This window comes from Chiloscyllium plagiosum, unplaced genomic scaffold (assembly GCF_037043375.1).
Source record: "Chiloscyllium plagiosum isolate Xiang-an unplaced genomic scaffold, Cpla_swu_hap1 HiC_scaffold_14, whole genome shotgun sequence".
Taxonomy (NCBI): domain Eukaryota; kingdom Metazoa; phylum Chordata; class Chondrichthyes; order Orectolobiformes; family Hemiscylliidae; genus Chiloscyllium; species Chiloscyllium plagiosum.
In genome coordinates, this window is record NW_028270152.1 from 6,448,535 (window position 1) to 6,463,795 (window position 15,261).

Below are 15,261 nucleotides of genomic sequence, written 5' to 3' on the forward strand. Positions count from 1 at the left end.
TTTTTTAAATGAAAACGGGTTTCCTGATTTCACAGAATCACTCTAACTTTAACATTCTCCTTGCTACACCTCCACAAGTTTAGTTCAATACACCATGCATGTGACATGCAAGCTTAACATTCTGTCCTCTTGTTTTGGCTTTCCCCACTAAAGATTTTCTGAACCTTACCTATTCTTTTTCAGAATGATTATCATAAGAATTGGAGGAAGATGACTTAGTAACAACTGAAATTAATCGAAATCTTAACCAATGTTGTGCTAATTTTCACTGCACTCTGCATGCACAATGTAATTGAGGCACTGTTATACAAGACCACAGTTAAAACATCTCAAAATGCACACCTCACAGTAGAAATAACACCAGCGGCACTTAAGATAGAAATACCCATTTAAATCAGCTTCCACAGTACCTTCTAAGCTGCTGCAGTTGAGAAGCTAGACAGTGAAAAGCCTATAATTTGAGTTGCTGATGCAATAACAACTGCGTGCACTTAATTTCTCATTTGCCCCCTGCACAAAAGGTATGCATTTATCTTCTTGAAGTGCAAGTTCAAGAAACAAAATTGACTCGTTTTTAAGACAGTGCATGATGATATCCCTGCATCATGTGTTCTTATAATCACAGGACAGCTCTCATGACGTTGACAATGGACTCTCAGCCAGCGGAAACTCAAAGCTGAACTGGTTTCCCATTTCCAGGATGCAGATGTGCTTCTTTAATACTAAACCAGAGAGAATCTTTCATTTCCTATTCACAACCCAATCAACTATGCTGCTCTCTTGGAATTAACTCAGTATCACCTCTTGAATTCTGGATTAATATCGACTTTGAAAAAGGAGACGTTTTAAAGAAGAGTAATCACCCAGGTTTCTTACCGCGGAATATTGTTTTTTGGATCTTCACTGTCGTTGGCTAATCCCCCAAATAAATAACATTTATTGTCAATTACAGAAAAGCAATGTCCGAGACGGGCACATGGTGGGGGACCATTTTTGGGGGCTTTGGCCTTCAACTTTTTCCATTCCCATCTGCTTGCCTGAAAAATAAAGCACAGTAACATTAATGATTGTTGATTTCTTTCCTGAATATTACCCAGCTGTGGTGTCAATTTCACAGCCTTAAGAGTGTCAAAACTATGTCAAAATAAGGACTGCAAGCTAACCTTGGACAACAGTCTCATTCACAGAACAGGTGTATCACCAAAACACACTTTATCAGCACTAAGTTAAAAATCACACAACACCAGGTTACAGTCCAACAGGTTTAATTGGAAGCACACTAGCTTTCGGAGCGATGCTCCTTCATCAGGTGATTGTGGAGGGCTCGATCGTAACACAGAATTTATAGCAAAAATTTGCAGTGTGATGTAACTGAAATTATACATTGAAGAATTGATTGTCTGTTAAGCCTTTCATCTGTTAGAATACAGTGATAGTTTCACTTCTTTCATGTGTAAATCACAAAACCTTTTTTTTAAAAGTTGCATTCTTGGGTTAGCTATTAACAATGGTGATAGCTAGACAATGTGTTGCAGGTGTTAGCCCCCTGTGTTCTCTGTCTATGACCTGCACTAACCAGCACTAACATGGATAGTTAACAGTTCTTTGTATTTTGCAATACATTTGATAGATTTGTTTCACTAATTCTAATCCACAATTTAAAAATGCCTCCAAATAATTTTCTAAAAAACAATAGTATGGTTCTTCACCCTATTACTGCAATTACCTGGATTTATTCAGGGGAGAAAAAAAACTCCCTGTTCAAGCAGTAGGAATCCAAGTTAGATTGATTGTGGTGAAATCAGCTGCCAGGCAGATTCTGTAAATAACCTTTGCACTTTGCAGGGTAAAAATGAAAATCGACGGGAGGAGCCACTTATAATAAGCCAATGATTTCCCCCCTTCTCATTAATATTCCAGTTCCTCCAAAATTGCACATATGGTGGGGTGGATTTGGCATTCTCTGCAACTTGCATTCTGATGCGCACCAAAATAAAGCATTTGAGGGTTGTTGTGGTACACCTATCTCTGAGCCAGAAAATCCAGCTTCTACCTGCTCTGGAAATCTAACCTGTCCAAACAGATTGATTTAAAAATAATTATAGCTGTGAAAGGTTCCATGATAAGGCAGATTTTAATTTTGAGGTAAAAACAATGACTGCAGATGCTGGAAATCAGATTCTGGATTAGTGGTGCTGGAAGAGCACAGCAGTTCAGGCAGCATCCAAGGAGCTTCGAAATCGACGTTTCGGGCAAAAGCCCTTCATCAGGAATTAAGGCAGTGAGCCTGGAGCATGGAGAGATAAGCTAGAGGGAGGGTGGGGGTGGGGGTGGGGAGAAAGTAGCATAGAGTATAATGGGTGAGTGGGGGAGGGGATGAAGGTGATAGGTCAGGGAGGAGAGGGTGGAGTGGATGGGTGGAAAAGGAGATAGGCAGGTAGGACAAGTCCGGACAAGTCATGGGGATAGTGCTGAGCTGGAAGTTTAGAACTAGGGTGAGGTGGGGGAAGGGGAAATGAGGAAACTGTTGAAGTCCACATTGATGCCCTGGGGTTGAAGTGTTCTGAGGCGGAAGATGAGGCGTTCTTCCTCCAGGCGTCTGGTGGTGAGGGAGTGGCGGTGAAGGAGGCCCAGGACCTCCATGTCCTCGGCAGAGTGGGAGGGGGAGTTGAAATATTGGGCCACGGGGCGGTGTGGTTGATTGGTGTGGGAGTCCCGGAGATGTTCCCTAAAGCGCTCTGCTAGGAGGCACCCAGTCTCCCCAATGTAGAGGAGACTGCATCGGGAGCAACGGATACAATAAATTAGTGGATGTGCAAGTAAAACTTTGATGGATGTGGAAGGCTCCTTTAGGGCCTTGGATAGAGGTGAGGGAGGTGGTGTGGGCGCAGGTTTTACAGTTCCTGCGGTGGCAGGGGAAAGTGCCAGGATGGGAGGGTGGGTTGTAGGGGGGCGTGGACCTGACCAGGTAGTCACGGAGGGAACGGTCTTTGCGGAAGGCGGAAAGGGGTGGGGAGGGAAATATATCCCTGGTGGGGGGGTCTATTTGGAGGTGGCGGAAATTTTGGCGGATGATTTGGTTTATGCGCAGGTTGGTAGGGTGGAAGGTGAGCACCAGGGGAGTTCTGTCCTTGTTACGGTTGGAGGGGTGGGGTCTGAGGGCGGAGGTGCGGGGTGTAGACGAGATGCATTGGAGGGCATCTTTAACCACGTGGGAAGGGAAATTGCGGTCTCTAAAGAAGGAGGCCACCTGGTGTGTTCTGTGGTGGAACTGGTCCTCCTGGGAGCAGATCCGGCAGAGGCGGAGGAATTGGGAATACGGGATGGCATTTTTGCAAGAGGTAGTGTGGGAAGAGGTGTAATCCAGCTAGCTGTGGGAGTCGGTGGGTTTGTAAAAAATGTCAGTGTCAAGTCGGTCGTCATTAATGGAGATGGAGAGGTCCAGGAAGGGGAGGGAGGTGTCATAGATGGTCCAGGTAAATTTAAGGTCAGGGTGGAATGTGTTGGTGAAGTTGATGAATTGCTCAACCTCCTCGCGGGAGCACGAGGTGCCGCCAATGCAGTCATCAATGTAGCGGAGGAAGAGGTGGGGAGTGGTGCCGGTGTAATTACGGAAGATCGACTGCTCTATGTAGCCAACAAAGAGACAGGCATAGGTGGGGCCCATACATGTGCCCATGGCTACCCCTTTGGTCTGGAGGAAGTGGAAGGATTCGAAGGAGAAATTGTTAAGGGTGAGGACCAGTTCAGCCAAACGAATGAGAGTGTCGGTGGAAGGGTACTGTTGGGGACGTCTGGAGAGGAAAACACGGAGGGCTTGGAGGCCCTGGTCATGGCGGATGGAGGTGTAGAGGGATTGGATATCCATGGTGAAGATGAGGCATTGGGGGCCGGGGAAACGGAAGTCTTGGAAGAGGTGGAGGGCGTGGGTGGTGTCTCGAATGTATGTGGGGCGTTCCTGGACTAGGGGGGATAGGACAGTGTCGAGGTAGGTAGAAATGAGTTCAGTGGGGCAGGAGCATGCTGAGACAATGGGTCGGCCAGGGTGGTCAGGCTTGTGGATCTTGGGAAAGAGGTAGAACCGGGCAGTGCGGGGTTCCCGGACTATGAGGTTGGAAGCTGTGGGTGGGAGATCTCCTGAGGTGATGAGGTTCTGTATGGTCTGGGAGATGATGGTTTGGTGATGGGGGGTGGGGTCATGGTCAAGGGGGCGGTAAGAAGAGGTGTCCTCGAGTTGACGTTTGTTTTCAGCGGTGTAGAGGTCAGTGTGCCAGACTACCACTGTGCCCCCTTTATCCGCTGGCTTGATGGTGAGGTTGGGATTAGAGCAGAGGGATTGGAGGGCTGCGCGTTGTGAGGGTGAGAGGTTGGAGTGGGGGAGGGAGGTTGAGGCGGTTAATGTCCCGGTGGCAGTTGGAAATGAAGAGGTCGAGGGCAGATAATAGGCCAGCGCAGGGTGTCCAGGTGGATGCAGTGTGTTGGAGGTGGGCGAAGGGGTCCGCGGGAGGTGGGCGAAGGGGTCCTCGGAAGGTGGGCGGGAGTCCCGATTGTGAAAGTAAGCTTGGAGGCGGAGGCGACGGAGGAATTGTTCGACATCACGGCATGTATTAAATTCATTGATACGTGGACGGAGGGCGATGAAGGTGAGTCCTTTGCTGAAGACTGATCGTTCGTCCTCAGTGAGGGGGAAGACTGGGGGGATGGTGAAATCTCGGCAGGGCTGGGAGCTGGGATCTGGTGTGGGTGTAGAGCAGGGAGTGGGGGCGGAACCTGTAACTGGAGTGGGTGTGATGGTGGGGGAATGGGGGTGGAGTCATGAGCAGGGGTAATGTTCCCCTCGGGGTTCTGGGGGGGGGCAGTGGGGATAGTGACAGTGCGGTCTGTGGGGGACATGTCAGCAGAATGCAGGTGAGTGGCGCTGGTGGGGGCAGGAGTGGTAGTGACAACGACAGTAGGGGTGGCAAACATCACTGAGCATGTGGCATCAGCGATGATGTGAGGGGCGGAAGTGATGTCACGTGTGATGCATGAGGAATTGAGGGGGGTGGAAGTGGTTGTGGGAGTGGCCATGATGTGGGTGGAAGTGACATCATCAATCAGCATGGGGGTGGCAGCTGCATGGCTAATGATGGAATAGGTTCCGAGGCCAGGGGAATCTTCTGGAATGTTTGAGGAGCGCTGGTTATGGAGGTGGGTGGATAAAAGTTTGTTGTACTTACAGTTTTTGATGTTTGAGATGGAATTGAAATACTGTTTGTTGAGAGTATGAATTCTCCTGAGGATGTAGTACAGAGTGGGTCCTTTGCAATTCTGAGAAAGTGCGGCCCTCAGCTGAGGCAGGGCTGACTGTCGAGAGGTTAGGTGCCGGCGCATTGCTGCAAGCGTGGAGTGGAGGATCTTGAAGGAGAACTGTTGCTGGTGTTTTTGAATCTGTAGTCTGTACTGTTTGTCCTGTTCGGGTCTGAACTCTACTGGTTTAAAGGTGGTCTGGAGTCCGTGTGGGACTTGTGCCAAAAAGACTGAGCAGTTGTGCAGAGTGACTACCTGCTGAGTGGAATTATATCTAGCCTAGATCATTACTCTTTGAGCAGGCAAAATGTAATTAATGTCCCATGGAATGCTAAACATTTAAACTAAATGTACAATAACACTATTAAATTTTGAACAAGACTGAAGACCTATGCATGTATCTACTACACTACTGCAGAGCCTAATACTCTGGAATAACCTGTTGTTCTTGGACAAATGAATTACTGTTCAAACAGCCAGAAATTTCTGATCTCAGAGCTGGTTCTCCTCCATCCGCCTCCCAAAATCTTCAAGAGAGAAAATTTCCTGTGCTCTATTCCTGTGAACGTAATGTCCCTAAGGAAGTATTCTGGTCACTGAAAACTTCAGGATAATAGACAAATAACATTAGCTGATTTAAAGTTTATAGCTCCACATCAAAATGCTTAAATTAATCATGTCATTAGAAAGTCATTGCAAAGAGTCCAATGTCTTTTTGTTTTTTTAAAAAATTGCTTCTATTGTAAACAAAAGGGAGAAAGTGAGAACTGCAGATGCTGGAAATCAGTGTCAAGAGGGTGATGCTGCAAAGCCCAATAGGTGGCAGGAGAATCAACGTTTCTGGCACAAGCCTTTCATCAGGAATGAGCCTCTATCCTGATGAAGGGCTTTTGCTTGAATGTAGATTCTCCTGCTCTCCAGATGCTGCCTGACCGGCTGTGCTTTCCCAGCACCACACCCTTCAGCTATTGAGAAAAAAAGACAAGATCCAGAGAAGGTGCCAGAGGCCTGGAGGATGACTAACATGATTCCACTTTTCATGAAAGGTGATAGAAATAATGCAGACCAGCGAATTGCACATTAGTGGTAGGAAAAGTATTGAAGAAAATTCTGAAGGAGAGAATTAAATCTCCATTTAGAGAGACAAAGTTTGATCAGGGATAGGCAGTATGGCTTTCTCAGAAAAAAAAAGGTCATGCTGGAATTTTCTGAGGAAGTGATCAAGTGTTTGGATGAGGATAATGCAGTTGTAGTTTATAAGAATTTCAGCAAGGCCTTTGGCAAGATCCCACATAATAGACTAATAAATAAAGGTTAAAGCACATGGCATCCAAGGTAACTTGGAAAGTTGGATCCAAAATTGGCTTAGTGGGAGGAGACAGAACAGTGATCGAAGATTGGTTGTGTGACTGGAAGCGCATGTGTGCAAGGGATCACTGCAGGGTACTTTATTGCTCATGATATATTTTATATACTTGGATGAACACTTGCAATGGCATAATAATCAAGGCTATTTGCCTAGATGGATAAAATAGGACTACTGTAGATTTAGTGCAGTTTTGGCAGTACAGTCTCAATGGGCTAAAGGGCCTCTTCTATACTGTATGATTTCTACGATTTATTCAGTCTAGGTCACAGCAAATTTGTTTTTACCAGAACAGTGTGAACGTGCTAAAAGCTCCAGGAGTTCAATAACTTCATTTTGGTAAACATGTCCTGGAATGCAAGAGCTTGGATAAGGTATTACAGCGATGGTAATATTTGGCTGAAGAGCCTTCATGTGAAACAAGCCCCAAAACACAAAAAACATTAAAAAAAACTTAGGTTGGAAGTAAAAGGTTGTGAATATTTCACTGAACACATACAAAGAACTTACCAATAAAGATAAACTTGCCTAATGAGTCAGTAGCTACATATAATCAATCTGTGTACTACTCAACCTCAGGCTCAATCTCTAGTCTTTTGTCAGATGAACAATAGCAGATGGAGAAACATTTTTTCCCCCACAGCCAATGAAGTAATGTACTCCCTTTCAATTACAGACTGTGTGTATAAGCAACACAGCAAGACAATTTGGACACAGCAAGCTCCTACAAAAAGTCTCAATGTCTCCCAAACTTTAAGCAGGGAAGGGGTGGTGGAAACCAAATTAAAAAAAAACAAATAGGAAGATCAGTTTGCTATGAAGTTGAAGGCATGTGTGGTACCTTTAAGAGTGTGAAAGAAAGTGGTTTTGCACTGAGAGCTTGCAGCGCCAATCATGTGACTGACTAGCAGTCTCAGTGTACTGGGAAATTGAAAATATGTAACATTTGGCTATGAAACAAGTACCTGAGTTTTGGTTGCTATGTTTTCACAACAGTTCGAATTTAACCAGTTTAAATTATGCCCCAAGGCACTAAAACCAAATCGAATTTGAATTTTACTGTTTTGCCAACATCAAACCAATGAGACAATCTGATGCTTGGGATATAAAGAAGCCGGCATTTTGAGAGTTAGCCAGAGTTGCCAACTGCCATCGCCAAAGTAACTGCGAGCAAAACACGATCAAAGGTACCTTTTTCACATGAAACATCTTTGCAGCAAAAGACCGATGATCCAGGGAGATCTACAGCCAGAGGGAGGACAACAGTCTACCGCCGCTGTCTGGTTTTGAAAATTACATTTATGTAATTTTAATGCGGGTGGTTATTGGAACAGTATATTGTTATAGAGTTGGAGGCAGATAACAAGCAGTCAGGAGAAAAGGAGGCTGAGAGTTGTAAATAGTTGTTGCTTAATGTTCACTTTTAGAGTTAAAGGAATAAATTGATATTTTTCTTTAAATAGTGGAATTTCAGAGTTCTTTGTCACATACTTTATTAGATTACGAGGCAAGGTGAGCTTTTCTGGGGTGTTTGGTTTAATTAACAGAGGGGTTCACCGCTGTGTTGTAATAGTTTTGGGGCTGGGGTCCTTGATTTGGACAGGTTTAGACAGATCCACGCTGAGATTTGGACAGATTTGGGGTATGAAAGATCCTAGCAGATTTAAATACTTGCTGATTAGGGTCCTAGATCTTTAAATAAAACGCTGTTGAGAGAATTTGTTTAATTTAACCAACCATGAGTAACTGAAATTAAAAGTGATAGAAATGGCTCTTAAAATTGATAAAGTAGTTCTATGGTTTGAAGATGATTCCCAAATTTGCCATGGAAGTTTAGAAGGACAGAGAAAGACTATACTTTTGGAATTAACAAAGAGGTTAGAATTGGGTTTAACCAGGGACAAAAGTAAAGCTGAAATTGTAAGGGAGTTAGTCAATCATTAGGTGTGTCAGAGAAACAGACAAGTGCAGAATTGAGAAAAATGGAGTTAGAAGATAAAGAAAGGGAGAGAGAGAGAGAGAGAGAGCGCGCGAGAGAGAATATGAACTTCAGAAGTTGCAAATTAGTCAGGAAAGTCAAGTTAACAGGATGGAGATGAAGAGAGAAGGTAATGATACATACAAATATGTTAAAACACTGCTACATTTTGATGAGAAAGATGTCGAAGCTTTCTTTATTTCAATTGGAAAAATTGGCTAGGCAGATGGACTTTTGGGTAATGCTAGTTCAGACTAAGCTGGTAGGCAGAGCTAGAGAGGTATTTGCAGCACTGTCAGATGAGGGATCAAGAGATTACGAAGATGTCAAACAGGCTACTTTAAGTGCTTATGAATTGGTACCAGAAGCGTTTGAAAGCAGTTCAGAAACACAGGAGGAACCAGGTCAGACTCATGTTGAGTTTGAAAGAATTAAACATAGTACTTTTGATAAATGAGTGTGAGCCTTAAAATAGATAAGACCTAATAGGTTCTAAGAGAGATCATTCTGCTGGAGGAGTTTAAAAACTCTGGTCGGAGAAATTAGCCCAATAAAGCAGAGATCACAAAATACAGATTGAAGTGAACAAACACTTAATTAGTATGGTGATATTGCTGAAGAGAAATTTATTAAGCTGAAACAGCACAGACAGTCTGTCCAGGTAGCAGAAAATCTCTTCCTCGAGTGGAGAATCAAGCCAGGTTTTATAGGAATCTTGTACAATAAGGTTAATTAAAATGGGGAAAAATACAATGTATTTGAAAATTAATTTGAAAATTTGATGATAATTGAAAAACAGTTCAGAAGAATGTCCTGATTGTCAATACAATGTAACATCCTGCCAGCACCAATGAGTTCTTGATGGGATGAGGAGATTCCAGCTCTCTTTGTTTCAAAAGAGAGATTCTCGCCTACTTGCAAAGTTTAAAAAAAATCACAACACCAGGTTATAGTCCAACAGGTTTATTTGGAAGCACTAGCTTTTGCAGCACTGCTCCTTCAGCAGGTCCACCTAATGAAGGAGCAATGCTCAAAAAGCTAGTGCTTCCAAATAAACCTGTTGGACTATAACCTGGTGTTGTGTGATTTTTAACATTGTACACCCCAGTCTAACACTGGTGTCTCCAAATCTTTTGAAACAGTAAGGTGTTTCCATTGTTTCTATCCTGTGAGCAAGGTATTCTAGTGCCTCTCCATCTGATCTGTCCTGTGTGCGGCTCTGGTATCACTGGGTTATGACACTGCCCTTGGGGTTTTGGGACAGCTGTGTTCACCGGGTCCAGGAAACTTATTGTTAGTTTGCCTTGGGAAGTGTATTCCCTTGTCTGCGAGTCTCTTATCAGCTTATTTGGTCAATACGGAGGTATTCTGGGTGTTTTTTGAATGATTTGGATAGGTTTGATTTCCTGTGTTATGTGTGGGCATGCTATGGGCAGGCAGGGTGGCAGATCTTTTCCCACAAACTCAGTTCCAGAGATGGTAAGAATTCATGTGGATGAATGAAAAGTTCAAGAAGTGAGAAATGCAGCACAGATGACAGATGAATATATATTGATGCATAAGGCAAAGTTTAGTTTCCAGCAAGAATTTCATCCTGTGAGGGATAGAAATTGGGAGAAGGGGAGATCCTACACTACAAAACAAAGAGTAGACAACACTGGTAATTGTTTACCACAGGTTAAAAAAGAAGCCCAAGAGGGTGGAAAGGAGGTGAAAGGCCTCAGGTGTTTCCACTGTGGCAAAGTGGGACATGCAAAGACACAGTGCTGGTTGTTAAAGAAAGGCTCTGTGGGAAAAGGCATGGTAAAAGAAGCTAAACCTGTGGCATTAGTGAAAGTAGTAAAGGAAACCCCAAGAAAGGTAGAGGAGCTGCAGCAGAGAGCCTAGGCAGGGGCTGGGAATGGAGTTTGTGCCTGCTCTTCATAAAGAATTAGCCTCGGTGGGTCAAGTTTACTCAGAAAGAAGAGGGGAAGGGAAAGAAGTCATAATTTTGAGAGATAAAGGACCTAGTCAGTCTCTAATAATAAGAGATGAATACACTTGCATTCTTTTGGACCTGTTACCAGAGAGAGTGGTAATTTGTCTGATAGGGGAATGCTAAATTTCTGTCCATATAAGATCAGGTTGGAGTGCCAACTCAAGACTGGGGAAGAAACAGTGGGAGTGATTGACAGAGTGTCAGTTCCAGGAACATAGTTTGTTCTTAGGAATGATTTAGTAGGATCCAAGATGGTAGTGACAACCCTGGCTGTGGAGAAGCCAAAAGACCAGGGAACTGAGGAGTTAAAAGAAAAATACCTTGGAATTTTCCCAGATTGTGCAGTTACAAGATCCCACTACCATACAGCACAAAGCAAAAACTAAAGAATAAAATGAAGGAGTTGAAGTTTAGTTAGTGGATACCCCATTTGACATAATGGTACAGGAAAATCCTGAACAGGCAGAGGGTCAGGTATTTAGTCCTGAAAAGCTAATGGACTTACAACAGAAAGATTAGACAATAAAAGATATATATGTTGATGCATACTCAGAAAAGGAGTCAGAGAATATTCCTGAAGCTTATCTTAAACATAGAATCCTAAGACGGAAATGGAGACCGCAGCAGGTTAGAGAAGAGGAGAAACGGGCAGAAGTGCACAAAAACGTTTTGCCAGTAGCATACAGGCAGGAAGTGTTATGGGTAGCATATGAATTTCCAGTAGGAGGTCACCTAAGTGTATGAAGACTCAGACTAAGGTACAAAAGCATTTCTATTGGCCTGGAATGCACATGGGCGTGGCTAACTGTTGCCATACATGCCAAGTGTTAGGTAAGCCAAAGGCAGTAATAAAACCAACATCTTTGTTGCCAATTCCTACATTCAGAGAATCTTTCATGCGGGTTGTGATTGACTGTTTAGGTCCCCTCCCGAGAAGTAAAAGTGGGAACCAGTACTCGCTAACCATAATGGATGTATCTACCAGATTTCTGGAGGCAATTCCATTACAGAGTATTAAGGCAAAAAAAGGGTGGTAGAGGAGTTGGTAGCTTTCTTCATGCGGTATGGGCTACCCAGAGAGATTCAGTCAGACCAAGTGTCTAATTTGATTGTTTAACGAAGTCATGGATAGCTTAGGCATACAATACTTCAAATCCAGCACATATTAGATTAGATTAGATTCCCTACAGTGTGGGAACAGGCCCTTTGGCCCAACCAGTCCACACCGACCCTCCGAAGAGTAACCCACCCACACCCATTTCCCTCTAACTAATGCACCTAATGTTATGGGTAATTTAGCACGGCCAATTCAGTTGACCCGCACATCTTTGGACTGTGGAAGGAAACTGGAGCACCTGGAGGAAACCCATGCAGACACGGGGAAAATGTGCAAACTCCACACAGACAATCACCAGAGGCTGGAATTGAACCTGGGACCATGGTGCTGGGAGGCAGCAGTGATAAGCACTGAGCCACCGTGCCACCCAGATGTATGTGAGAGGGCTAAACAGCACCTGAGGACACAGTGTATAATGAAGCAAGTGACAGATAAATAAAATTTGGATGTTTTCCCGTGGGGATGACGAATTAGTATCGTTACCAGTGGTAGGAGTTCCCTTCAAAGCTAGGTTTAGCAGTCCCTATCAAATTTAGAAAACGCTGAGTCATGTAAACTATCTGGTAAAGATGCCGGATAGGAAAAAACTGCACTGGGTAGGTCTTGTGAATATGTTGATACCTTATTAATAGCAGAGAGGAGGAACTGGAGAAACAGGTGTTCATTACTACCCTACAGAGTGAGTAATCACATCCAGATGCTGTGGAGTTTGATGTGCCTCAAAATACGTTAAACAATGAGGTGGTCCTTAAGGAGTGGAATAATTTAGTGAACTTGCTGCCTCAGGAGCAAAGTACACAGCTGAACGTTTGTTGCAGCAGTACGAGGACATATGCAGAAATAAGATGGGGAGGACTAATGCTATTGTGCATGAGGTAAAAGTAGGGAATGCTGTTCTGACAAAAACAATAGCCCCCACAGGCTTAATCCTTTCAAAGCTACACATGTCCAGAAAGGAGTGATGCAATGCTCAAAGATATAATCAAACCGAGTCAGAGCGAGTGGAGCTCGCCGATTGTCTTCATTCCTAAACCTGACGGGACTCAACGATTTTGTGTGAACTATTGGAGGGTCAATGCCATAATAAAATCAGACTCATACCCAATACCACAATCAGAGGACTGCATAGAAAAAGTTGGTCAAGTCAGTTACATCACAAAGTTGGACTTACTGCATAGTTATTGGCAAGTCCCTTTATCAGAGAAAGCCGAAGAAATTTCTGTGTTTGTAACCCCAAATGGGCTATATCAATTCAAAGAGGTGACCTTTGGAATGAAGAATGCACCAGCCACATTCCAAAGACTCATGAACAGAGTTATGGCTGGGTTAACAAACTGTGCAGTCTATCTGGACTATGTAGTGATCTTTAGTGAGTCATGGAAAGATCACGTTACAGTTGGCAGAGCTCTTTGAACGATTAAGAGAAGCAAAACTGGTAATAAAAAAACATTTGTGAAAGCAGAGGTGACGTTCTTGGGACATAACATCGGTATGGAAGGTTGACCGCAAGAAATGCAAAGACAAAGGTAATCTAGGACTGCGCGGATTGCAACCGGAAGTTTGTTCCAAACTTCAGCAGTTTAGTGCCAGTTTTAGCTACACCAAATTTTTTGAAACCCTTCAAAGTTGCAATCGATGCTTGCAACATTGGAGTTGGTGCTGTACTGCTACAAGAAGGTGATGATGAAATGGAACAGCCAGTTGGTTACTCTTTAAAGAAACTCAACACCCATACTATGCTATGAAGATGTGGATGTACTGTACCGTTAAAGAGAGTTAAAAGCTAGCAGAACTACCTGATAGCACCAAATGTTCGGAACAAGATATAATGTAACATTATATTGTATACTGCGGTTCAGTAGCTAATTGCCTGGAAACATCAAAACAGATTCTACTTAGGCCAATCAGTTTAAATTATACCCCAAAAAATACCAAACTCCAATTAAGTTTGAATTGAGTATATTAACAATCTTAAAAGCCAATGACACAATCCAATGCTTTAGGTGGCGGGGGGGGGGGGGGGGTACAAGTCAGAAAAATTGAACAGTTGAGAGGAGAACTGACTAGTATTATAGAAGGGAAAGTACAAAATACGTCAGAGGAGGGAGTTGTAAATGGTTGTGAGTTAATTATTCTCTGTTATACTTCAAGAAATAAAGTTATTAATTTTTACTTTAAATAGTTTTTGGTTGAACAAATTTTCATAGATGACTGTACGGGATAAACCGTTTCTATGTTGCTGGTTTAAATTAAGCAGGAGGGTTTACCCCGCGTCATAACACTCTACCATCGCAACAGAATTATTGAGTTTGGTATTAGACTTATAGCATTTATGTGACAAACAATGTGTCGGAGACAGTTGCATACATGGATCACAATCCTCTTACATTCTTGGAATGATTTAAAGAGAAGAATATGAGACTATTTTGTTGGAGTCTTATGTTGCAGATTTTGAATTTACAAATTGTACATGTTGCGGATCATAACAATTGTGATAGCAGATGCGTTATTGTGGATTTAATGGATAAGGTACAGATAGGATTCAACCGATACCAATGTTATATATGTGTGTGCAGAAATTAATATGAACTTAGATTAATGTCTTATGTATTTCATTGTAATGGGGTTAAGAAAAATAAAAGCCAACATTTCATTATTTTTCTTAAGGGGAGAGGTATTATGAAGTTGACTGTGTATACTGTACCTTTAAGGGAGTGTGAAAACAGTTTTACACAGAGCTTGCAGGCACCATGTGACTGACTAGTGGTCTCAGTGTACTGGAAAATTGAAACTATTTGGCTACGAAACAAGTACCTGAGTTTTGGTGACTATGTTTTCACAACAGTTCGAATTTAACCAGTTTAAATTATGCCCCAAGATACTAAAACCCAATCGAATTTGAATTTTACTGTTTTGCCAATATCAAACCAACGAGATGATCCGACGTTTGAGGTATAAAGAAGCCGGCATTTTGAGTTAGCCAGAGAGCGCGGCCAACTGCCACAGTAACTGCGAGCAAAACACTCTCTATCAAAGGTACCTTTTGCTACAAAGATGGTTCATGTGAAAAAGACCAAAGATGACCTAGGGAGATCTACAGCCAGGGGAAAGAGGACACCGGAGACAACCACTGCTGAAAGCGCAAATTCCTACTGGTTCCCCAAAGGAAAACTGTGCTCTTGCAGAGAGTTAATTTATGTTATAAACATTAGGTGATATCAGCCGTTAACAAAGAAAAATTTATTCATATATAAATGGAAGATATATATGTCGGCTTAGGATGTCTCAAAACATTTCACATGCATTACATTACCTGTAGCTCATAGAGCTCATTGCTGTATTTTCCATACTCCACCATGCCACCGAACACCAACAGTCGAGTCCCATCGCATACGAATCCATAGGCTGCGCAGCCTGCAGGAATGTCCCCCCTCACCGCTGGAATGAACCACTGATTGGTTGCTAAAAGCAGGCAAAAAGATAGAAAGTGACATTTCTCTATTCTATCCCTATATCAATGTACAAAATAAGGC

General features: G+C 43.1%; 1 protein-coding gene across 1 annotated transcript in view; it reads right to left on the bottom strand.

The window, feature by feature from the left end:
• The window catches only part of LOC122558798 (host cell factor 1-like), a 117,392-nt gene that overhangs the window by 78,988 nt on the left and 23,143 nt on the right, over positions 1-15,261 (bottom strand). The window contains exons 2-3 of the mRNA XM_043707576.2: positions 15,042-15,190; positions 877-1,037 (exon numbers count right to left, since the gene is read on the bottom strand). Coding sequence (XP_043563511.1) covers positions 877-1,037; positions 15,042-15,190 — 310 coding nt within the window. The remainder of the gene's footprint in view (positions 1-876; positions 1,038-15,041; positions 15,191-15,261) is intronic.